This window comes from Balaenoptera acutorostrata, chromosome 9 (genome assembly GCF_949987535.1).
Source record: "Balaenoptera acutorostrata chromosome 9, mBalAcu1.1, whole genome shotgun sequence".
In the NCBI taxonomy this organism is placed as follows: Eukaryota; Metazoa; Chordata; class Mammalia; order Artiodactyla; family Balaenopteridae; genus Balaenoptera; species Balaenoptera acutorostrata.
The window spans coordinates 45,865,118-45,890,974 of NC_080072.1; the positions used below are offsets into that span (position 1 = coordinate 45,865,118).

The 25,857-nt window shown below is 49.8% G+C and overlaps 1 protein-coding gene across 4 annotated transcripts in view; it reads left to right on the forward strand.

Annotated features, from left to right (window-relative positions):
• Positions 1-25,857, forward strand: part of GALNT18 (polypeptide N-acetylgalactosaminyltransferase 18) — a 346,389-nt gene that overhangs the window by 145,094 nt on the left and 175,438 nt on the right. For 3 of the 4 annotated variants that reach the window (XM_007174925.3, XM_057552862.1, XM_057552860.1), the window contains exon 2: positions 21,936-22,128. The exons of the other annotated variant lie outside the window; for it this stretch is intronic. In XM_007174925.3, the coding sequence (XP_007174987.2) occupies positions 21,936-22,128 (193 nt within the window). The remainder of the gene's footprint in view (positions 1-21,935; positions 22,129-25,857) is intronic. 4 annotated transcript variants of the gene reach the window in all.

A 25,857-nucleotide genomic window follows, 5' to 3' on the forward strand; every position in this document is an offset into this window, starting at 1 on the left:
AAGTAAGTCAGAAAGAGAAAAACAAATACTGTATGCTAACACATATATATGGAATCTAAAAAAAAAAAAAAAATGGTCATGAAGAACCTAGGGGCAAGACGGGAATAAAGATGCAGACCTACTAGAGAATGGACTTGAGGACACGGGGAGGGGGAAGGGTAAGCTGGGACAAAGTGAGAGAGTGACATGGACATACATACACTACCAAACATAAAATAGATAGCTAGTGGGAAGCAGCCGCATAGCACAGGGAGATCATCTCGGTGCTTTGTGACCACCTAGAGGGGTAGGATAGGGAGGGTGGGAGGGAAGGAGATGCAAGAAGGAAGAGATTTGGGGATATATGTATATGTATAACTGATTCACTTTGTTATAAAGCAGAAACTAACACACCATTGTAAAGCAATTATACTCCAATAAAGATGTTAAAAAAAAAAAAAAAGAATATAGGGTCCTTGAGGCAGACTTGCCTGACAAGTTCACTGTTGTAGCTATAGCACCTGGCACTTGACAGGTAATAGGTGTTCAATTAGCATAACAAAGTTAAGCGCCTGGGAGTGAACCTGTCCCTCTCTCTCACTACACACTTGCACACTTCAGCTTTGCAGAAGGATGGCCCTGATGCTGCTGTCCCTGGAGACTTCCTTCAGAGCTGGTACCCAAGGCGCTGCAAGTGACACTCACATATTTCACTAGGCACCTTTTGTGCATGCTGCCGCCTTTAGGCCTGAAATGAGCCTTCTGGACTCCTTGGGCTTTCTAAATGCTGAATATACAGCATTAATCAGATCTTGCATCTCTGGTGAATAACTAAGACACCTTTATGTTGAAATGCAGATTCTCCATTGAAAGGCAAATCTTTCATTTCAAACCTTGGATTCAAACCTTGGAATAAGACTGGGTTTGTATTTATAAAGTAAGTTCTACACGAGAGCATATTCTGGGCCCAGAGCGCTTTCGTTTGATTGCTCAATAAATAACATTTTCACTCGTGCAAGCTCTTGCCTCAGAGTATTTTGTTCTGAGATAGTCAAATATTTAAGTGACAGTATTGAGTTCTATTTAATATTGAGTTCTATTTAATTTTATTCAATAATGTCCTGTATGGTTCCAGGGATTTTTCTGGGCCTTTGTGTCTCAGAGGTGGGTTGAGAGTATCTTGTTTGGGGGGGTGGGTCCAAAGAACTAAAATGAGACCAGCATGTCTGGAAGCTGCCTATACCTCATTTTCTTGCTGGGTATCCCCAGGTAGGTTACTGAACTTCTCTGAGCCTCAGTTTTCTTGCTTAGTATGGTTCCACAAGGATTCTACTTTCATGTGCCAAGTCCTGTGCTGTGGATGTTATAAATATCATCTCAGGTAAACTCAAAATCTCGTGGCAGAGCTGGCTGGTATGCTCAACAAAGTGAAAGGAAAGGGGATGTATTGAAAGAGAGCCAGGGAATCACAGCAAAAAAAGCTTGCCTGGGATTAATGTTGCCACCCCAGACCCTGGCACCACCATAAGTAGCCAGTCACCGCCTGTCTGTTGTGATGGCATGGAGAGGGAAGTCCCAGAGCAATGCCGTGTCAGAGCCCGACCAGTCCTACCTGCCCCGCTGCTTTACAGATGAGAAAATGAAGCCCACAGGATGGTATGGCTTATGCGAGCGGTGTTCATTTGTTCGTTCATTCATTCATCAAACATCTGTTGTTCATCTATCATGTGCTAAGCCCTGTGCCGTGTCCGGGGATGAAGGCGTGTTTTGAGGACACAGTCCTGCGCTCGGGGAACCCCTGCAACCATGAGAGGAGTCCAGAACCAAGTCTAGGGATGGACGAGGAGGAGGCAGTCTGTGTAGACTTCTCTTACAAGAAGGCTGGAATGGAAGAAAAGGGGGAAATGACAGGATAGGGTGAGGGGATCCAGGAAGGGTTTTATTAGATGAGGGGGGCTGGGGCATGTGGATGATGTCAGGAGAATGATCCAGAGGAAAGGTAGGGGATGAAGACGCAGAGGAGAGAGTGATGACTGATGTGCAAGGGCTTCTGAGTGTGGATGGGGAGGAATCAAGAAGTTATTGGGAGGCACATTTGATTCCCAGGCAAAGGTTTTTAGGATGGGGATATGGGGGTGGGGGGAAGTGTCCTTGGGACACAGGGAATGTGTCCTAGAGCCACAGGTGGCTGGGGACTGAGGATGTACCATGGACATACCATGGCAGCCGCAGGTCCTGGCAGTCCTTCCTGGTCTTCGGGTGTGGGGACAGGCCTTGGGGAGATGCTGCTACAGGCCACCCAGAGGGCTCACCGTGGTAGGAAGACACTCTCTGGAAGAAGGAAGGGGTCTGAGAATCTGCCAAGGGACCCAGCTAGTGTGGTCTTAACCAAGCTTTCGGTCAATGCCTTGTCTCTGCCAATATCTCAACTAGCCCTGGAGTAGAAAGGAGTCATAGAAAGAGAAAAAGATCAAAATTTTGCCAGTGACTAATCATCCTATCACTGTTCTCAAGGCTATACCCAAGGAATAATGGGGTCTACAGCGTGGTCACTTACCCAGCCAACTCATACCCTAATGTTAAGGAGAAAGTGAGATGCATGGAGAAGGGTAGGAGGCTTCTTCCCATCTTCTGAGAAGGTGAAAGTTCCCATCTATGGGCCAGGCTAGAAAAGTGGGGTACAACAGAGTATAACTTCCTCTGCACCAGCAATAGGAACATGCACAGAGAGACGGACCATGGGTGTACCTTAGTGCCCAGGGTCTCAACTCTGGGGACCAGGGGTTGAAGACTTGGTCCTGAGCCTGGAGGTCCAGGGTCTATAGCCTCAGGGACACAATAAGGGTGACAGCTGGGGCCAAGTGTGGAATAAGGGCTGGCTCTGAGCCCTCCCAAGACAGGGAAACACCTTGGGCACAACTTCAAAATTATCCCCTTCCAGGTGTCCCTGTCAATTGGCCAAGGTAACCTGAGAGACAAAAGCAGATTGGAAAGACAGTATTTCTGGTTGTTGGGCTGGTAGTTGTTGTCTGGTCCAAGCTGAGGTTTAAAAGGTTCGGAGTGCACGGTCTCGTGTGGCTGGTAGAGGGCAGAGGCCTGTGCTTGGGAATCTGGCTTCTCAGCCCTCGGTTTTTTTCTGTATCCTGTACTGTCACCGCTCCACGTGGCAACAATGACCTTGGTAATACTACGGCTCGCTGACATTGACTGGGTGCTTACCAGGTCCCAGGCATGGTAAATGCTTTCTGTGAAATGTTTCAGGTACCCTTCCCAACTCTGAGGAGGTCGGTTTTCTTTTCATCCCTTTTCCACAGCCGAGTGAACTGAGGGGCTGAGAGAGATTCAGGCACTTGCTCGAGGTCACAGAGGGTAGGAGTGGCGGAGCCGGGAGTCAAGCCCTGGTCTGTTAGATTTGACGCTTGATGTGCTCACACGTGAAGTGGATGCTAAGGGAGGCTGAGTGGCCTGTGGGGTCAGGGCTCTGAGGATGCTGCGGGGAAGGACTGCCTGTTCCCCAATGCCCCTGCTGCCTCGCCAGCCTCCGAGGCCCTCTCTGGGCTCCTGAGGAAAAGCCTGGGCTGCCGGTGAAGGGGATGCTGCAGATGGGAACAGTGAGGCCCACGTGATGCCATGAGGTATCAGAAGCACGTATAATGAGGGGCAGGTTTGCAGAGCTGCCCAGATGCCTTTCATCCACTCCCTCTGTGAAGTCCCCGGGAACAGTCTGGGCCTGTGGTTTGGGGCCTTCGTTAGTACTGCACCATCTGCGACGGTCACAGAGGCAAGAAAACAGACTGGCTCCTTTGTGTTTATACAGCTCAGACTGCCTTTCCTGGCTCCCGGGATCCAAAGACTAGTCTCCTCAGAGCTGGCTTATTGGCAGTGACGTAGAGTGCTGCATTCTGCCGGCCCCATCTCCAGAGGCAGCAGTTGCGCCCAACACACTCTCCCTACCAAACCCTGGCGGCAGCAGTAGGTCTGAATGACCCTCTGTCGGTATGACCGTCCATCTGTCCAGCCAGCCAGCCCTCCCGCCCCTTGTGGAATGGCGGTACACAGGCAGTACACCTGTTTACCTGTCCATCTCATACCTACGTGTGAGGTTACTGGAGGCAGGGAGGCTGCCTCATCTTTGCATCCCTCCCGCCATGGTTCCCAGCCTTTCCCAGCACCAACACCTGCAGAATCTGCTGCAGCCCCTCTGCAGTGACTGCTGGCTAACCCGGTGTTCTCGAAGTGGAGGGGGGCACTTTGATTTCTAGGGGTGCTGTTTGAAAAAGCCCCCAGTTCCAAGAATCCTGCCAACAGGAAACACAGGGAAGCGGGGGTTCAACGAAGAGCCTGTGAGATCCTCCCACCCCCAACCTGGCCTCTTTTACTCTCTGGCAACCTTCCTGCAGCCCAGGCTCAGCGGCTCTGTTTCTCAACGTGCGTGCTGGGGAACACTGCATCATAAATACAGTTTGTGGCGTAGAGAAAAGATGCAGAATCTCAAAACAAGACTCAGCCGTTTATGAGAACTTATGGCAGGAGGGAAGATGGAGCTCACCAGCGGGGCTGGGACCGTCACGACTCTGGGCCTTGAGTGGCTTTCTTTTCTATACCTGAGTATATCCAAGTGCCTTCCACAATTTGCCCTGGGGAGGGAGAATCTTCTGATGCTCAGGTCGGGAAAATGAGACATCATGATGCTCAGATGAGGAAAATAGACCTTGGCATCATCAGTTATTAAATTTCCAAAAGGCTGTTTGAAAGAAGGTGATGATACCATATTGCTACATCTGAGAGAAGGCATAGTGTTTGTCCAATAAAACACTTACGGTATGTAAAAGGATTACAGTACTTGTTCAGGGGATAAAACACTAAGGGTTGCTTTGTTACTTGAGATGTGCGATGGTTTGAATTGACATGAAGTTCTGTTGATAGAGAGGAGCTCATTTCTTAGGACTTGTTAATAATTACCCTGTAGACCTTCTGCTCCAGAATCTTGGGGGATGGCCTATCTTGGGGTGAATCTGTATTTTCCCCAGACTTTCCAAGTGGACTTCTGTGTACGCACTGCAGTTTGGAAACTATTCCCCAACCCAGTGGTTCTAAATCTTGGCTGTGTATTGGAATCACCTGGAGAGATTAAAAAATGAAACAAACAAAAAAGATGCCTGGACCCTACCTGCGGAGATTTTGAATCGGTCAGTCTGGTGTAGGCCTGGGCATTTGTAGTTTTGTTGTTGTTTTGCTCCCCAGTTAGCGCTGATGTGCAGTCAGGGTTGGGAACTCGGGTAAGCCACAGCCTCAGGGACAGTGCCTGTCTGTGCTCTGTGGGTGCATGAGTGTGTGTGTGTGTGTCTTCTGGGCTGATTGCAACCCTCAGAGACATATAAGCCTGGACCTGGGCTCACTCCAGAACACCGAGTGGTTCCCTTTGATGCCTCTGGCTGGCCATCAGATAGGCATGACAGCCTCTGCTGTGTTCAGAGGATTTTGCTGGAGTCCAGAGAAGAGCCTCTATCACATTGCCTCTCCTGGCTCTGGGTCAGAAAAGCCCCTCTGAAGGAGCAGAGGGTCACAGCTGCAGCTGGAACCAGCCAGTCCTGGGGGTGTTCTGATTATCAAATGGTGGATGACTTAGCCTGGGGCAGCGGCAGCCGATGTAGTGGATGCCGCGGAGCCATGGGCTTGACACTTGGCAGCGGCTTCTGTGTATTAGTGGAAAAGCCAGCAGAACCCTCTTCACCTCCCCCCGCCGTCCTCCCTCTCTGAGCACATGCACACACCCCCTCTTCTATCTTCCCTCCATCAAGAGCTTCCCTCCTCCTGGACTCCAGGTTAAGAAGATGCTCTCCTCCAGACACACTGGCCCTGTTCAGAGATGATCAATTCATTTTCCCGCTTTTATTTATCAAAGCCACACGTAGCTGTTAAGCAGGGCTTCTGACTTAGTATTTTTCCATGCTGAGTCTTCTAGAAATCGAACTCAAAGCCAAGGAATCGGGTCCCTTCGTTGTGCATGTCCTTATCGTTGGGTCTTTTTGAAAGTTTGAAGACCTAAGAATACCCTGCCCAGGTCCCACTTCCGAGATTAGATGAGCTGGGGCATGTTCAGGGTGGTGTGGCCATAGACCAGGTCTCACCTTCTGTCCTGTCTCCCTCTCACTTCTGCCCTAACCTTGCCTCTCTGTGTCATCTTCAGCAAGTCCCTGAATCTTTCTGATAGAATGAATGACTTGGCCTTTTTCTCTCCCCAGGGAAATGAGACAGATGAACTCACTAGCCTCTGGGGTTCAAACCATTTTCTTTAGCCAATGACCCTTTCTTTAAAGGGTTTCCTATACAAAACCCTAACATATAAACAGACTCAATCAAAGCAGCTATGGTAGAGGCGGAAAGAGGGACCACAGCCCTCCCCTTCCCCCAACACAGGGTCCATTTTCCCCAAGGGGCCTCCATAGAAGCTCTTGAAAACCACTCTTAGCTAGGTTATTTTCAACTGGGGGGGGGGCATCTTCTCTCCTATGGGATGTCCATATCAAAGTCTTTGGAAAGTAGGGTTAGGTGGCACACATACTTTGAAGAAACATACTCCAAAATGGCCATTATTTTTATTTGTTTTCAGTTGTGATAGTTAATTTATTTTCAAATTTCAAAGAATATGAAAGGAGGGTAGGGATTTTTAACATTTATGAAAAGGAGGCATTGATTTATAAAAGGTAGCAATCCATTGATCTAGATCATTGTTTTGCAAAATGCTGGTCACAACCCATTAGTAGGTCATAGAATCAATTTCCTAGGTCACAACCAGCATTCGTTCTTAACAAAATATTGTAGCATAAAATAGAATATACCAGAATTAGTCACATATGGTAAGGCTAAAGACTGTTTTGTAAATTGTGGTTTCCCTTATGTATGTTTGCATGCATGTACTAGACGTAAATATAGTTCTTACTGTAGGTTATAATCAAAAAAAGGCCAAGAGCACTGGTCTGGATGAATGGTTCCTGCGGGTCCTTTGGGCTCTGATTTTGCCTCATGTCTGCATCTGGGAACTTTCTGACCCGCCGTGCTCAGCAGTGTACTGGTGAGGAATGCAGGGAGACAAGGGCTCAGGAGGCAGGACATCTGGGCAGGGTGAGCCCCTCCCCACAGGAGAGCCCACACACCGTCCATCAATTCCATTCCTCCTCCTGGGGCCTGGCAGGAGGAGAGGAGGTTAACATGGGGCTGACCTTGCCCAAGTCCGTGGTCTAGGATGCTGACTGTGGTGTGTCTTGTAGAAGGCAAGTGGTGTGGGTGTGTGAGGGGTCTGGGGACCTTCCCTTCATGATCCCCAACAATGGAGGGGCTTGTCACCTCTCTCTGGTTCATAGAGGCCACCCTCGGGACCCTGCCCAAGCTCTACCTCTCAGCCTCACCCTCCAGACTGCCTTGGTTTTTACTGCTAAGGTGACATCCCACGGGGTCATGAGCAGAGGGCAACCTGGAGAGATCAGCACCCATGCTATGAGGAATCCTTGGGGATTCCTGCAGAGTGACAGCCGCATGGGGGTGGAATCCCTGTGTCCTAGCCCAAGGCTGCACAGTGTGACAGACTGACCCAGAAGGAAAAGTCACCACCTCCCACCCAACTCCCCAGCCAGGCAGATCCGTCTTGATGCAGAGGCCCTCACACTGTGGCACTGGTCTCCCCCACTCCCGTGTGGCTTCCCCGACTTCCCTTCCTCTCCTGACCTTAGCAGGAATGGGGTGAGGAGCAGGAAGCCGAGGCCGACCTTCCTCGGGCATCCCAAGGCACCCCACCCCAGGGTACCAGCGGGCTCTGGGTCCTCTCGTCCTGTTAGGGAGAATAGAGGAGACTTGTGTTCTAAGTTACTCTGTGTACCTGACTCTGGTGGGGAAGATGAGAAAGTGATGAGTAACTACCTCATAATCTCCCCACTGTTTGCTCATAATTCTATCCCAGCACCCAGCATAGTACCTGCCCATAACTACAGCAACAATTGCCAGTGATTATATAGCACATAGAATGTGAGAGCCCCACATTAATTTATTCAGTCCCCACAAGGAAGCAGGTATTATGATTATCCCCACTTTTCCACATTAGAAAACTGAGGCACAGAGAGGTTAAGTGACTTGTGCCAGGTCACACAGCTAGCGAGGAGTGAAGCCAAGTTCCAGACTCCAGCAGTGTGTCTCAGAGGGCTGATACTTCACTTCCAGACTAGGCTACCTCTGCACAGCTGCGTCTCGATGCAATTTGTTGAGTACATGAATTAACTTTCATTTATAACTCCAAATGCATAAGGTTTAATTTCCACCTCTCTGTGGGTACCCAGAAAGGTAGGGCAAGCCCATGTGTCTTTTTCAGTGTGCCAGGGCCCACAAGGGAGCTTCTTTCTAAGCCTCCCATCCAGAGGAAAGGGCATTAGAACTGGGTGCATCTCCTTCCCGAAGAGAAGGACATGCTCATGGATCCATGAGAGGCTGTGCATCCCAGAGCCCTCTCTGGTCACCCACCAACCTTGAGGCATGGCATGGAGGTAGAACCTCAATGCCCTAGGGTCTCTGAGCAGAGCTTTCATCCTCAGATCTGAGCCTGAGAAACTCGGGCCTCCCAGGAAGTCTGGCTTGCCCCCTCGTGATCCTTTCCGGGAGTAGGAACAGGCTTTATCATGCACTTTGAAAATCCATTTGAACAGCAAATGCTCAAGATTATGGAGATGCCTGAAGAAAGTTCAGACCCTGTGGATAATCCTGAGACACACTGAAGTGGCCTTGTCTGACCTTGTACATGAGGCGTGAGGGTGGATGCTTTTCAAGGCCCCTGGCTGACAGAGATAGATAAGTGTGGGACCCCCTATTCACTGTGTCCCGGACATGTAGACTTTCTTTGTTTGAAGCCCTTGCTTATTTTGTCTGGCTGAACGCCGGGCCCGCCTCCTTCCTTTGCCTCAGGTGCCCATGCAGCACGACTGGGTTGGTAAATTAAGAATTTGCCAGATGGAAAGGACTAATTTTTCCCTCTTTCAAAGTCACAGGCACGACGGTTTTTTTTGCACACATTCCGCTGGACACATGCTGCATCCATAGTACAGAGCGTTAAGACATCATAAAGGTTTTCACATCTTTCATGTGATAAATATTTTTACCGTCACGCTCGAGAAATGGATTTTGTTTGAAATGGCCTGTTTCCTTTGATGGCTTCTTTGACGTGGATTCAAAGCCTTTCCTGGTCCTGCAGGAGCCTGGGGTTGGGAGGGCCTGTTTGTTAACTTTTTCCGAAGGACAAATCCACTTTTCCTCACTGAAATACAGCCGTGGCTGCCTGGGCTGGGAGAGTTATGACGGAGGACGGCAATGAAAAGATGTCCAGGGGGCCAGCAGCTCCCGGGAGTGGTGGCGCTCAGTCCTGGGGTGCCCACAGCCCGGGTACCTGGGAGCCTGTGTGCAGACCCACCCAGGCCCTGGCTGCTACTACTCCTTCTCCACTGTAAAGTGCACTTAAAGATTCAGATGTGGCTGTTGAACCCGAGTGGAGTTTTTACAAGTGTTATTCTCTCATCTTTGAAATGACACATTTTTAATGGTCTGCCTCCATGCGGTGAGCAGCCCCTTGAGACTAGAACAATCTGTTTTCCAGACAAGCCTTTGTGGGCTGCAGTGACTGTGTGTGTGTGAGCGTGCAGCTGATGATAACTGAGCAAAACAGGAACTCTCCTCTCCTCTGGGAGCCTGGTTAATAGTCCCGGGATCTGGTGATTAATATCCTCTCCCTCCACACCTGCAGAGCACCTCTCACCTCCCCGCCACCCTGACATGTAGGTTGCAGGTGCATCTGCCGATCTAGACCTGGGCACCAGCCTTGGCGAGGGGTGTCTGAGGGAGGATTTGCTGGTTTGTCCAAGGCTCGGGCTCTGGGGTTTGGCTTCCTCAGAGGTACTGGAAAGACTTAGTGGTCAAGCAGGTTGTCTGTCCCCAGAGCCGCTCTGCAGAAATCCTCATGGGTGGTGGAGAAGGCACTGAGCAGGGAATGAGGGCATTCAGGGGCTTGGTCTACTTTTCTGGTCCGAGAATCAGCAGCTACCGAGCTGTGTGACCTCGGGCAAGTCATTTAACCTCTCTGGACCTTAGTTTATTTATTTAAAAAATAAAAAGTTTGAACTAGAGGCCTAGGGGTACCATTGAACATTCTGCTCCTAAGTGGAAGCCACCAGTTCCTGTGTGAGCTGAACCACCTTAGAATCACATTTGAGGACATGAAAGGGTCTTATAGAGCAGGGGTCCCCAACCCCTGGGCTGCGGACCAGCAGCAGTGCGCTGCCTGTTAGGAACCGGGCCGTACAGCAGGAGGGGAGTGGCGGGTGGGCCAGCGAGTGAAGCTTCATCTGCCGTTCCCCATTGCTCCCCATCGCTCGCGTTACCTCCTGAACCAACACCTCCCCACCCCCTCCACTGTCCATGGAAAAATTGTCTTCCACGGAACTGGTCCCTGGTGCCGAAAAGGTTGGGGACCGCTGTTATAGAGCATTTCATCCCACCCTCTTATGTTTACCCAGGAGAAAACTGAGGCCTGAAGAGAGGGAGCGACTTGCCCGTTCACAGAGTGAATGAGCTGCAGAGCCAGGGCTAGAAGGAGGTCTGTGATTCCAGCCACCTCTACAGCCTGGTTCTCAGAGTGAGGCCCCTCCAGTAGCCTCAGCGTCCCCTGGGAATTTGTTAGAAATGCACATTCTCAGGCCCCACCCTAGACCTCCTGCTTAATCAGAAACTCTGGGAGTGGGGCCCAGCATGATCATTGATTGAACAAGCCCTCTGGCTGAGTCTGATGCTTGTTAACGTTTGGGAGCCACTGCAAGACAGCACGTGGCTGTCCCTTTAAGACCAGAAGAAAGACACTGGAAACCAGCAGGCTTCCCTGGAGAGGCTGAGACGGAGGGAAAAGGGTAGAGAGTAATATTACAGAGGAAGGGACACACTCTTCCCAGCTGACCTCAGGCTGTAGATTTCCCAAAGCAAGGACTCTCCTGTAGCCTGTCCCAGCACCTGAGAGCTACAGCTGTTGCAGGCGTCTGAAGTTGGTCTGGGTTGCTGGCTGTCCTGCTGCAAAGGACTACATTTCTTTCTCACTGTCAAGCCCAGCTGTTCCCATCTGTGCATCTGTGCCAGGAGAAGCATGCCACTTTAACATCAACAGGGTCACCAGCTAGTTCATTCCAAGAAATTGATGTGTGGAAACACTGTGTTTTATGTGTGAATGGTGAAGTGTATATTTAGAAGTCCGGGTGCTCAGCTCCAGGCTGTCAGCTCTCAGGGAAAAAAAAAAATGATGGTATGTGCTTCAGAGTTCATTATATCTCCTAGGCAGAAATCTAGGTTTAAAGGGTTGTTTTAAAGTAGCACATAATGGCACCTATAAATCCCGGTTCCTGAGGTACGTACATTTGTCACTCCCTAAAATGAGTTTTTCACATGTTCTTTATGTGGTTGGCTCAGAGCATAAAAACTTGGACCTTTACTAGCAGCTTTCATTCTGCATAATTTTTAATCAAGTCCATTTCCGTTTCCATGAGTGTGTGTGTGCACACGCTGAGCTCTGGCTATCCCTACCTGCCCAGCTGTCTCAGCTGTGAGCTCAGCCACACCCAGGCCCAGAACCCACCCTGTGCGGGGGGGGAGAGGGCACGGTAGTCCCAGGCTGGCAAGGGAGCAGGTGTGAGATTTGTCTGGCTGCGAGAGGCCATCACATAGTATCTGCAGTGAGCTCACAGAGTCGGACGAATTCCTGTTCCTTGCCTGCCATGTCAGCCCAGAATGGAATGACTGTGCTTCTCTCTAGACCCCTGACTCCTTCTCTAGTTTCTTGCTAGGACCTGCCACGCTTCCTGAGCCCTAGCCTTCTCTCGTCCTTGCCAGCCCCTGCCAGGGTGCCTGATTCCTCTGTCCTCTGTCCCGGCCACGCCCAGGGTCCTGTTCTCAGCGACTTGAACATCCAGGATCGTAACTACCTTTGTCCTTTCCGGCTGGGGCTGGATTAGGTGGGCTAGGGTTGTGTCCCATGAGGCCAGTACCTGGGGAGTCAGAGTGGGCTCTCATGGAACGAGGCAGAGAGGTGATTCAGAGCCAGTGTCCTGGAGGCAGGTGCTATTGACCAGCAGGCAGATCCTAGCTAACACTTTCACCCAGCTTACAAGGTGCCAGGCACTGTTCTGAGTGCTGGACACAGGTTCACTCCTCCGTTCCTCACTGCTACCGTACAAGGCAGGTATTGTTATCCTATTTACAGTGAGGAAACTGAGGCACAGAGCGGTTATGACCTGGCCGTCGAGTAGATGCAGTAACCAGGAACCACAGCTTGTGCTACCCCTACACCAGAGGTCAGCAAACTGTAGCCCAGGGGCCAAATCTGACCTGCTGCCTGCTGTAGAAATACTCTTCTTAGAACAAAGCCACACCCACTCATTTACATATCATCTAGGGCTGCTTTCCAGAGACATGGCAGAGTTGAGTAGTTATAACCAAGACCCTGAGACCTGCAAACCTAAAATATTCACTGCTGGTCCTTTACAGAAAAGGTTTGCCCATCTCTGCGGTATATCATACTGCTTCTCATGACTCCCATGAAATTGAATGCAGATTGTTTTATGTATGTACCAGTGGGCAATTTTTCAGATTCTCAGATGAGAAACCCCCCGAGACAATAGAACTGGAAAGCCAGAGTTTTGGGCAACCAAATGCCAACACCAGTTCAAATCACAGCAGCAGAGGCAGGGCCAGTGGTGAGATGGGGATAGTTCAGTCAGAGCTGGTGGGAAAGAAGCAGAGAGGCCGGAGGGTGATTGCCGCAGTACCTGCCTCACTCCATCCAGGCTCTCATTCATTGTTCATTAGCTGGTGCATGAGGGACGCAGGGCCAAGGTGGCTTCAAGGTCAGGGACGAGACCCCTCCACAGCTCACGGCCACCTGCTGTCCTCATGTGCACCTGCTCCTTTGTAGAACCTGGCTGGCAGCCCTGCCCTGATTGCCTGGGTGTATCCCCTCGTGCAGTCCCAGTGCAGTGTCAGGGAGGAGAGAGCCGCTGTGCTGAGAGCTGGCAAATGGTCAGCTCTCAACAAATGTGAGCTGTTGTTCCTTTCCCTCTCAGGGTTCCAACCCTGAGAACAGAGTATTAGAATTGCGCCTTTATAAATAGCAAAACCCACAATGATGGAACTCTTACTGGGGTAGGCAGAATAATGTGCCCCTCACAAAGATCTGTACATCCTAATCTCTGGAACCTGTGAATATGTTTCCTGGCATAGCAATGGGGAGTTAAGGTTGCAGATGGAATTATGGGTGTTAATCCGTTGACCTTAAAATAGGGAGAGTGTTCAGGATTATCCAGGTGGGCCCATGGTAATCATGGGGTCCTTAAAAGTGGCAGAGGAGATCAGAAGGGGTCAGATGGATGCCACATGAGAAGGACTTAACCCACTGTTGTTGGCACTGACCATGAAGTAAGAGGGTCGTGGGCCAAGGAAAGCAGGTGGCCTCTAGAAGCTGGAAAGGAGGATTCAAGGAGTCAAGAATTCTCCTCTAGAACATCCAGAAAGGAACACAGACCTGCCAATACCTTGATTTTATCTCAGAGAGACCCTGTCAGACCCTTGACCTCCAGAACTGTAAGATAATAAATTTGTAGTGTTTTAAGTCACTAAATTTGTGGTCGTTTGTCACGGCAGCAACAGGAAACTACTCCACTTACCAGGAGTCTAACGGTTTGCTAAGCACTTTACTGATGCCACCAACTTGCCTAATCTTTGCGGTGAGTGAGAAGTATTATTATCCTCATCAAATAGATGAGCCAGCTGAGGGTCAGAGAGATTGACAAAGGTCACCTAGCTGGTCAAGGGCAGAGCTGACTTCAGACCCCCTGCAGGAGGCTGCCCTTCGCCTTCGCCGCACAGACCTGACCCTGCCTGGTAGGGAGGCATTCTGAGGAAGCTGCTCTTCTTCCCCGCAGCGCTCTTCAGGTGCCAGAGGAAGGTCTTCCGGATTTGGCTTTGCCATGATGAATGAAGTTGTTACGCAGAGGATTTGAATGGCGTGGGACCTGAGGCTGTCAGAGCTCCTTTCTTCCGATTATCTCCAAGCCCTTTCCTGCCAGATCCCACTTCTTTCTCTTAGCAGTTCTCTTAGTTTTCTCTTTCTGGAAGAGAAAGCCTAATTGTAGGGGCTGCTGGCAAAAGACCTTCAGCTCGTGTCCTAATGCACGCCTAGAAGTGGAGAGGGGGGAAGACCCTCATCTCAACAGAATACTTCGCTTCTTTACTAGTAGGGCTCCTAGCGCATAAAACATCTGAAAATTTCCCCTTAGGAGCCCAAGTACAAGGGGAGGCGTAATGTCTTGCTTTTCGAGGTATAAGAAAAGCATCACGATGACGTGCTCAAGTCCTCCTTTTTCTCTCTCATGGGACACAAACACTGGGTCTCTCTCACAGACTGGGAGACGGAGATTTACCCAGTGTTGGAGGTGAGGGTCGACTGAGGCCTCCTGCCTCTCAGGACCACCTGCTTCCCACAGGCTCTGGATGCCTCACTCTGGCTGGGACAGGCCGAGGGGCCCCACTTTGGGCCGGGGTCTGGGTGTTGGAAGAGAAGGGAGGTGGGCACACATCCCGGGCCGTGGAAGCGGCACGGCCGACTGACGGCAAGCGGAAGGCAGCCGGGACTAGCCGCTGCTGTGCTGGGGTTAACCACCCCCTGTGTGGTGGTGTGAATCCTGCCTCGTGAGCACTGCTCCGATGAACGGGCTTTGATGCTCTGCAGACGCTGCTGCCTGGGCTTCTGGGGCTGGCGGGGCCCAGGCATCAGGCTCTTTAGTGAGAACAATGGTCCCTCATCATCAGCGGGAAGCCAGCAGGCAGGTGATGCAAACGTACATTTCTGGATATTCAATTAGCCCTTTTCTTTTTAATCCCAAGTAAAGCATGCAACAAGACATCTCAAGAACGGGAGAGAACTTTTCTAAAAATCATTGAATTGTACTTTTGAAAAGGGTGAATTTTATGGTATGTAAATTGCACCCCAATAAAGCTATTAAAAAAATAAAAGGAATGGAAGGAAAGGCAACAGCTTTTAAGAATTCTTATCTGGGCTGTTCAGCACTGCTGGCTCTATTATTTAATGCTTAGCCTTCATCTTTCCAAAAGCTGACTTCACAGTGGCTCTCCCCGGCAGCCTGGCAGTCTGTTCCTGTTTCACAGTGAAGGAAATGGAGACTTGCAGGGCTGGGCTGTGGAGCTTGTCCAGAAAGAGTGAAGAGCAGACCCAGTTGTGGGGTGAGAGGAGGTCCCCAGGACACTCCTGGAGGAGGACCAGGAGACAGGACAGTCTGTGCCTGTGTCCCCCGGATGAACTTAGACCTAAGGCCCCAGTGCACGTGGCAGGCAGTTACCGGGGACACCGGCCTGGCTGTCCTGCTTCCTCCCACCTCCCTGCTCCTGGGCTCTGGATCTCACCACCAAACACCAAAGCTTCAGAAACCAAAATAGCACGGGATGCAGCACTGGCTGCAGGGCAGAGCGAGGCCCCCTCCCCAGCCACCCTCAAAGCCTTCCTAGCTCTGCCTGAAAGAGGGGCATATAGGAAACCGAGAAAAACCATAAGAAACAAGAGGGCTCCACTGCTTTCCTGGGGTAATAGTCCTAAAGGCGCCCATACAGAGGGACCAGAAGCAGAGCTGCCACTTGCAATGAGCACACAGTCCAGCGTGGGCAGCGGGCTAAGGGTCCTCAGCCGTGTGAGCCACGTCCTAGGTGGCTCTGTCTGTCCCCTCGGTAGAGCTTGGCCAGTCCTGCTGTCCAGCCCCAAATCACTTTGACCTCCAGCAACAATCATGCAATGGAACCCCTTCTGTTGCTATTTTAGGATTCATCCTAAAATCCAAGGGCAGAGCCAGGTGCTGGGTTTTTGCTTTGGGAGGGATCTGGGCTACAGCCTCTCCTGCAGCTCCTCCAAAAAAAAGCCACCAGCACCTCAGAGTTTCCACTGAAGTGCATGACAGGAGCTGACAAAATGGCTCAGCTTCAAAAGATGGGGATCTCCAGGAACGTGGTCCTAGAGGGGACAGGGGGTCAGAAGTGGGTGGGACTGGGCAGCATCACAATGTCTTGTTTCACTCCCAAACCCATTTTCTTTTCACTTCATTGTGCAGTCTCAGCACCGCCCAGACTCTGGAGCAGAAGCAGCTGGGCGAGCCCTCGTTCGAGCTGCTCCCTGAAACAGCTGCCCTCACGCAGGTACTCCTCCTGCTTTCAGCACAGCGGCTTCAGGAGCCTCACAGGCTTGGCTGGGTCTCCAGACGTGCTCATCGTGCCTGCCTGGTGAGCCTGGGCTCAGTGCTCAGCCCTGCGGCCTTGGGTGCATTAATTGCTCAAAGCTTCGCAAGCTGCTTTCCTGCCCCACTTCCCTCCTGTCTCCGTGAATTAGCATGGAAGCTGTCAGGACCTGAATCTGTAATTCTCTGCTCTCATTAGTGGGCTGCATGTCAAGCACTGTGGGCATATCTCTGAGACCATATTGTGGCATTTCCTGGATGCCCTCTGTGATCACTGGCAGAACTTTCTGGAAAACAGGTCATGCACAGTGGCGCCCAGGCACTAACATGGGGAACGGATGAGCTGAGTGAAAGGTCTCCAGAAACCCATAATTCTTTCTCACAGGGGCCTCCGGAGGAAGGGCTCGAGCAAGTAATAGTCAAATTGTACTGAACCAGCCAGGCACAGACGCTAACCAATGTTCATGAATGCTGGTCACAGCGTGGAGCAGGATCCCGGGGCTCCTGGGCGGGCCGGTCATACACCTTTGAGTTGCTGGCTGGTGGAAAGATCTGGATCATTCCGAGAAAAGGGCCAGAGCAGCTGGGGTTAGAGGGCCGCCCGGAGGGACTCTGGGAAGCAGCTGTTTGCCAGCGCTGTGAAGGTATCTCAGTGGTTTAACAACTGCTGTGAACCATTGCAGACCAACTGAGCAGCGTCCCGGGACCTGAAGTTTCTCCAGTCCTCAAGCCAGACCGTGTATCTAGCCCACGACGTGGAGGCGGGGCCGCCGTCAGGAGTATGGTTTCAGCGTCAAGTTCTTTTACACCTCTGACCTGCAGTTTCCTCTCATCTATGATGTGAATGATAGAACCTATATCACAGGGCCACTACGATGGCCTGGCCTCACCACCTGGCAGGGCCAGTGCAATGGAATTGGGGTACAGTGTACGAGGGGATCAGCTCCAGGGGCAAAGGTTTTGCAGCAAACACCCAAGGTTAGTCTGTAGTCCCCTCCTCAGTGGACCTCAAATCATTTTTGAGTGGCACTTTGCCACTTTGGACAGTACCTTTGGGGATGGTTAGTAGGTGGCACTTTGGCATACGTGCTTGTAGGTTCATAAACTATTTCCAAATCATATGGCCAATCCGGGGCCTTTCAAACTTACAGTCTGCACTGTTGTTCTTCCTTCCCCATCCACTGGCCATCCCAGGCCTGCTGGGGCCCTGACAGCTCTGGTTCTTGTTCTCCAGTTTCTGCTCTGTAGAGCCATCTGTCCAGAGGCTGAGGGAGACAGTTGGCCATGGGAGGTCCCGAGCAGAGAGGGGCATAGCATGGCAGTGTCTCCCCAGCCGATGGGTTTCCTCAGGCCCCACTGGGGCTCCCTTCCTGCCCACACCACGTGGTTGTTCGTGGTGAGTCAGGGAAGGCAGAGGAATAGCTCCCCTGCCTGGGCGTTACACAGGCGCCGCTTGAGCCCCGTGTGTGGCCGTCTGGTGAAATGGCCCTTCAGCGTTCCCTCTCAGCCTCTTCTCCGTAGGACACAGACAAGCACCAGGGCCGGGTGAGGAATGGGCTGGGACCACAGCCCCTGTGCTGTACTAAGGACCCTCCAAACACTCGGGCTCGGCCGCCAGACTGAGTTCACTGTGCCATGAATGACCTCTTCCCTTGGGGGCCCTCAGCCCCCAGCATAGACACGTCTCTCTGGTCACCCCCTCAGCTGGTCAGGCGTGGCCGAGTAGGTCTGAACCCCAGCAGGGGCCACAGCCTGCATCTCCTCCTGGGGGGGGGGGCGGGTCTCATCCCTGGGTGAGAGACATCTGTGGGTCTAGCCCCTCACCAGATGGGTCCAGACACCCCTGGCCCCCTGCGGAGGACCCAGCCGATGCTCTTGCCTGGGGCCTCTTTACCGCTCCAACTACGTCAGACATGGTCCTCCTTGTAGGTCTGCTTTCTTAGTGGAGAGTGAGGGAAGTTGGGTCTAGGACTGGTTAAGGGGAGGCCATTCTCTGTAGACATGCAGACCCTTCATCTGGGGGCTACACAGCGGCAGCATCTTCCAGAGCTGGGACCTCAGGGCAAGGCCATTCCTCTTTGTGATCTGAACTCAAGAAGTGTCAGTGGAAGAGCCACCCCGGTGGGCTGTGAGGCTGTGTGGGTCCTTAGCCTCTGATGCTCACTGAGCTAACATTTATTATGTGCCGGGCACTGTGCTAAGCTCCTTACATGGACCATCTCACTGAATACACTCCAATAGCCTATGAAGAAGGTACTTTTAGTATCCATTCCACTTTCCAGATGAGGAACTAAAGTGCAATTAAGCTAGACTGAACTGGTAAATGGTCGAGCTGGAGTATGGATTCTGTCTCTACAGCCAGTGCTCTTAAGGAAACAAAATGAATGGATTAGCAGAGGCAAAGCCTCCTTACCTAAGAGATGTCAGATGTAAGGTGTAGAGCAGGGGGTCAGTATACTTTTTCTTAAAGGGCCAGAAAGTACATATTTTCCACTTTGCAAGCCATATGGTCTCTGTCATACCCACTCTGCCTTTGTAGCTCTAAAGCAGCTATAGCTAATATGTAAGCAAGTGAATGTGATGTGTTCCAATAAAGCTTTATTTACATAACAGGTGGTGGGCCAGATTTGGTCCTCAGACCATAGTTTGCCACTCATGATGCAGAGGAAAGCTTCAATGCCCTTGACAAACTGGGTGGCCTCAGAATAGGCATTTAACATCTTCATCTTTGGTTCCCTCATGTCTAATAACTAACCACTATGGGGTACTTATTAACTGATTTGTTTTAAAATGATGCACTGAGCCCCTTGTAAGAGCCACGTACTGTGCTGGGAGCCAAAGATACAGCAGGGAACAAGACAGAGGTCATCCTGTTCTCATGGAGTCCACACCCATGAGCATGACAGAGATAACCTTGGGTAAGGACATCAGCTAGCACCGTGCTTGGCTCAGGCAGAAATTCAACAAATATACCTCTTCCCATTGTCACGCCCCTGACTCATTATTCAGGACCCACTGCTTTCAAGTTTGTTGTCATTTGTACCCACACTGAGTAAAAAGGCAGGAGGATGTGGTGGAACCCAGGACTTTAATATGTTTATAATCCATTTTTATGAAACACTGGCCTAATTGTGAATTATAATTTTTTCATTAACTGATCTCATTTTCCTTGGTAATATCCATTTAGGTATGTGAGAGCAGTAAAACTCCATTTCTGTTAAATATTATATGATTCAGTTGATTCACTGATTTAGATTTTTACTACCCCCCCATTCCAAATGAGTGAGTCATCCATCTTTTGAGAGATAACAAGGACCTTCAAGATCAGGCGAGCCCCGTGTTTCCCTTCAAGCGTACCTAGTTGGGGGGCCAAAGGCCGCCTGAGTTCTGGGATGGAGCTTTGAGCAGCACCACGGTCCTAAAAGCTCTTGCTTTGTCATAGAAATGCACATGTAGTTTGCATTTTACTCTTTAATATGTCCTAATATGTTTAACATATCTGAATTTCCTTCTGTATCTTTAAGGAAAATTGGTAACTGAGATGAAAGGTCATGTTTGTCTTTGGAATTCACCTCTATCCAGCCCTTTGCTCTGTAGAGGCATTGTAGCTTAGTGGTTAGGACTACTGCCTCGGGGGACAGACATCCTGAGATTGCACCTCGGCTACTGCACTTCCTTCTGAGTGAACCGGGGCAAGTTTCCCATCCTCTCTGTGCCTCACCTTCATTATCTGTAAAATGGAGACAGTAGCACTTCCCACCTGGTAGGGTGAGTTGAGTCGATATGTGAAAAATGCTTATGGCAGAGCCTGACTCATGGTAAACACTCAGCAAGTGCTAGCTGTGATAGTTATCCCAGGAGTTACACGGATCTCCAGTGTGGGGTATGTCCCAAGGACATGGCCCCCGAAGAGGAGAGGTGCGAACACATGTTCACCCAGCTCCATTTACACACGTTTTGGCATCTCTCTGACTAAGGTCTCTGGCATCGGCATGCTCGCTCTGCTTTCAGAATCTCCGGCTCTCTAATTTGCAGGGAGCTACAACAGCTCCCTTCTGTCCATGACACCCTCTGTGCACCTCCAGTGATGGGGGCTTCCTCTCCCTGCAACACCCCTTCCTAGGTGCTGGAAGGGTCCCCCTCTTACTCCTAGGTCTCCTCCCCTTCCCAGACTGGCTCTTCCAAGAGTCCGTCAGGAGGAAGTGGTGGTAAGAGCTGTGGTCTGCAGCTCTGAGCTCTCCAACCTTGAAGACCATGGAACCCTCTAGCCCCTGGCCTGTCTCGGCCTGTACCTTTAAGTTACCTGGCATAGGTGTGCATGCACCTACTGGCTCCATACAGACAGCTGAGGGGACTTTGGCAAGTGTCCCAAGCCTGCCTCTCCTGTTCCTAACCCCGCTTCTGCTTCCTCCTGGTCCCTGTCTCATTCCAGGCTCCTGACTCTGTCTCTTACATCATGTTTATGAGCATGGAAGGCGCCGTCCAGTGACCTTGGCATCTCTGTCCAGTTTTTCTGATTGCTGACCTTGAATGGTGGGCCTGACTACCTGCCCCTGGGAACGAATTCCATAGTCTTGACCTGTCAGCCTATGTCCTGGCAAGACCTACCCATTATCGCCATAAAAGAAGGACTTAAATGACCCTCCAGGCTCCTCTTGCTATAGCAACCCTGATTACCATTTGTTGTGCACTTATTCTGAGACAAGTGTTTTATATACATGATTGTATGTAATCCTCACAGATCTTGGGCGTGGTGGGTGGGTATTATTATTCCCACATTACAGGTGGGGAAATCAAGGCTTCGAGAGGTTGAGTGTTTGCTTGTGGTCATGTAGCCAGTGAACAGTGGAGCAGGGATTTATTTGAATCCAAGCCTCTGCTCTTATAGGTAATAATGCCTCTTCCATTTTTCTTGGAAGCTTCCAGGAAAACGATGAGCTCTTCTTGACCTGGTGTGAGCACTGCCCCCCACAAAGTCTACCAGGGGTCCAATGAGCAGTGCCCAGAGCGCGTGGAGGTTTGGGGATGGTATGGCTGTCCCCTGTGCCAATGATTCCCTATCCTGGTGGGCAGAGCCTGAAGCAGCAGGAGGCAGTCTGGCCGAGGGTCCTTGCAGCCAGGTGAATGTCATACGGTGGGACCAGGAAACTCACAGCAGGACCAGACAGTGGAGACAGAGGTGGACTGGCAAGAACTGGGCAGGGGAGCAGATGCCCAGCTCGGGGACCTGGGTGTGGGACAGGTTCAGAGCTGGCAGGGAATGGGGGTGTGATCTGGGGAAAGAGAAGCAGAAGTCCCATTCGCGGGCTGGGACCGGCATCTCTGATGAGAAGGCAGACTGGGAAAGGAGAAGGTTCTAACTGAAAAGCCATGGGGCATCAGGATCACACCCATTGGCTTGCCAGCAGACCCTGTTGGGTATATTTCTACATCCGTTGCGCTAGTGGTTGTTGGGTGGGTGAATGGATGTATGGATGGATAAATGAGTTTGCGGAAGCATGAAGATTCTAGTCTCCCTTCCCCCACCCCCAAAGTTGGGGCTAAGATTGTTTTACCCAAGGCAATGGTGAGGAAGAGAAAGGGGTTGTCATGGTATATGCAGGGGTGCACTCTGACCCACTGTCTCCTTATCCCTTCTTTCTCCAGAGGCCCCCGCCAAACCTGAGGAGGCAGAGGCTGAGCCCTTCACAGACTCCTCTCTGTTTGCACACTGGGGCCAGGAGCTCAGCCCCGAAGGCCGGCGTGTGGCCCTGAAGCAGTTCCAGTACTACGGCTACAATGCCTACCTCAGTGACCGCCTACCCCTCGACCGGCCCCTGCCTGACCTCAGACCCAGTGGGTGAGCAGAGTTAGTGGCCGGGCCCTTGTTGACCTGCAAGTGGGGAGGTGGGGTCACCACAGTGCTGGGGACAGAGCTAGGACTTGGTGTCTGGACTCCTGGGTCTCTTCCCGGCTTCAGCCAGGGTCTGCCCCCTTGGCCTGCATCAGGCAAGTCACTCTCTCCCTACTCCCCCAGCCTCAGTTTCTCCATCTGCTAAGCAGGGGGAAGGCTTTCTTCCATTAGAGATTTGGAGGATTAACAACCTAGTTTAATCCTTAAGGGAACGAGAATCATCTGGCATTCCTGTTAATAAGTCATTTTAACCCAATCAGTTGCATTTTTATGAACAACTATTTTTTTCTGTAAATTAGTTTTTTAAAGTACATCCATCTTCTGAGGCTAACAAGTCATTACACCCAACAGAGAAGTCTGTCTTGACTTCTCTCTTCATTACAGAAGATGTTCCTTTAAGGTTCAGTTAGAATTTTTATTACTCCTAATTATTAAAAATGTGGGCATGTACCGTAGCTGAGAAAATCTCATTAACTTTTGTGAGCTCCCCACCAACGCCTTCTTTTCCCCACTTTCCCCTTATTTTTAAAATTTTCTTAAAGCTGCAAACCACAGTGAGCTTATATCTGGAGTTTTCAGAAAAGATCTTGCTGCTGGGCTTGGGGGCTATATTCTTTGGGAAGGAGAGTTCAGTTCAGTTTCATAGGCATTTATTGAGTACCTGATGTATGCCATTTAGTTGGGTGTGGTTTTTCTTGGCCCAGGAGAACTTGGCTGGGCTCTAGGGATGAAAGAGCAGCTGAGGATCTACAAGGGGAGAGAAGAGTATATGTTCATTTAAAGGATATTTATTGAGCACTTATTATGTGACAGAATAGTCTAGACCCAGAGATAGAGCAGTGAACAAAACAGGAATCCTTACCCTCGGGGAGCTTGTGTTCTATTCTAGTTAGGTGAGGACAGATAATAAACAAACAAAGTCACCTATGTAGCAGGTTAGATAGTAGTAAGTACTGTGGGGAAATGTAAGGTGGAAGAGGGAGATCGGAACAGCCTGGAATAGGAGGAGGGGTTGAATTTTTAATGAGATGGTCAGAGAAGGCCTCACTAAGAAGGTGACATTTGAGCAAAGACCTAGAGGAGATGAGGAAGTGAGCCATGTGGATACTCAGGGGAAAAACTTTCTGGGCAGAGGGACCAGCATGTGCAAAGTTCCTGAGGTCAACATGTGCCTGGCATGTTTGAAGAAAAGGAAGGAGGTCCTTGTGGCTGGAACAGAGCAAGCTAGAAGGCAGTAGTTGGAGATGAGATCAGAGGAGCAACAGGAAGCAGATCAAGTCGGGGTGGGGGGTTGGTAGTTCTCAAACTTGCCTACACATTCAACTCCTCTGGGAGCTTTAAAATAATCCTGATACCAGGCTCTACCCTAGACCAATTGGGCAAGAGTTTCCAGAGGTGGAACTCAGTGCCCATGTTGTTTAGAGTTCTCAGGTGATTCCCATGCACAGCCCAGGTTAAGAATTGCAGAGAAGGGCTCTGTTAACTGTTGCAAGGTATGTGACTTTTACCCTGTGTCGGGCTCCATGGGAAGAGAGCCACATGGAGAGAGACATAGGGTGAGGTCTGGAAGGGTCCCAACCTCAGGAGCTTCTGTCCCTGTGGAGTTGGGGGTGCAGCACCCTCCCAACATGTGGATGTGCTCACCAACCTGGATGCTCTCTGAATTCCATATTTTAGGGATTTTTATGGAGGCATCATTACGTAGGCATGATTGATTATTAACTTATTTTCCAGCCTCTCCCCTCTCTCCAGAGAATGGGGGGTAGGACTGAAAGTCCCAAACTTCTAATCATGGCTTGGTCTTTCTGGTGACCAACCCTCATTCAGGAGCCTGCCAAGAATCTTCCTCATTAGATCAAAAGATACTCTGACCTGGGCAGAAGACCTAAATAGACATTTCTCCGAAGAAGACATACAGATGGCCAACAGGCACAGGACAGATGCTCAACATAGCTAATCATTAGAGAAATGCAAATCAAAACTAAAATGAGGTATCACCTCACACCAGTCAGAATGGCCATCATCAAAAAGTCTATAAATAATGAATGCTGGAGAGGGTGTGGAGAAAAGGGAACCCTCCTACACTACTGGTGGGGATGTAAATTGGTGCAGCCACTATGGAGAACAGTATGGAGGTTCCTTAAAAAACTAAAAATAGAACTACCATATGACCCAGCAATCCCACCCCTGGGCATACATCTGGAAAAGATGAAAACTCTAATTCAAAAAGATACATGCATCCTGATGTTCATAGCAGCACTATTTATGGTAGTCAAGTAATGGAAGCAATCTAAACGTCCATCGACAGATGAATGGATAAAAAGATGTGGTGTGTCTATATATATATCTACACACACATATATATATGAATGAAGTAATGCCATTTGCAGCAACATGGATGGACCTAGAGATTATCATACTAAGTGAAATAAGTCAGAGAAAGACAGATAACATATGATATCACTTATATGTGAAATCTAAAAAAAAATACAAATGAAGTTATTTATAAAACAGAAATAGATTCACAGACATAGAAAACAAATGTATGGTTACCAAAGGGGAAAGAGGGGGGGAGGGATAAATTAGGAGTTTAGGATTAACAGATACACACTACTATATATAAAATAGATAAACAACAAGGGCCTACTGTATAGCACAGGGAACTATATTCAATATTTTATAATAGCCTATAATGGAAAAGAATCTGAAAAAGAATAGATATATACATATATGTATAATTAAATCACTTTACTGTACACCTGAAACTAACACAACATTGTAAATCAACTATAATTCAATAAAAAGTTATCTGTTTTGAGAAAAAAAGAGATACTCCAATCACCCAGGAAATTCCAAAGGATTTGGGACCTCTGTGTCAGACACTCCTTTCACTCAGTAAATTACAAAAGATTTAGGGGCTATGGGTCAAAGACTAAATAAATATTGTCAGGAACTGGAGGCAGAGATCAATATATGTATTTCTTACTATTTCACAGTATTATTATTAGTCTAAGACTAATAATAAATATTGTCAGGAACTGGGGGCAGAGATCAATATATGTATTTCTTACTATTTCATAGTATTATTATTAGTCTCCATTTTACAGAAGAGGAAACTGAGGCGCAGAGAGATTATGTAATCTGCCCACGGTCACTAGTGGCAGAACTGGGATTTGAACTCAGGCAGTCTGGCAATAGATTTTGCGCTTGTAACCGTCACTGTGTTTCACTGCCTTGAGGTGCCCGTTTGTGTCATTCTAATGGGGATGGGGCCTGCTTTAACAATGTATAGCATGGAGCTGATTGGCCTATCTGGTTTAGGAAGTGGAAAAATTGTTTTAGTGAACCTCAAAGCTGTTACCAAGGCATAGAGTGAAACCTCAGCTATGGCAGATGTTGGCATTTAGAGCAAGGTGGGTAGGGGTACAGGGAGCATCTGGAGAGGAAGCTCCATGCTGAGGACAGTCTCTAGAAGAATCACACCAGGTGTACCTTGCTTCAGTCCCAGCTCCTGTGCCTTTCCTCCTTTTACCTCCTGTTTGCCCTTGGGGATTTCTGTCCCTGGAGGCATCCTTGGATTCTGCACTCTGCTCTCTGTATTCTTGACTTTGCCAAGTTCTAACCCTGATGCTATGCTCCTTGGCTTCATTCCTGGACCAGAAATTGGGTGTCCCA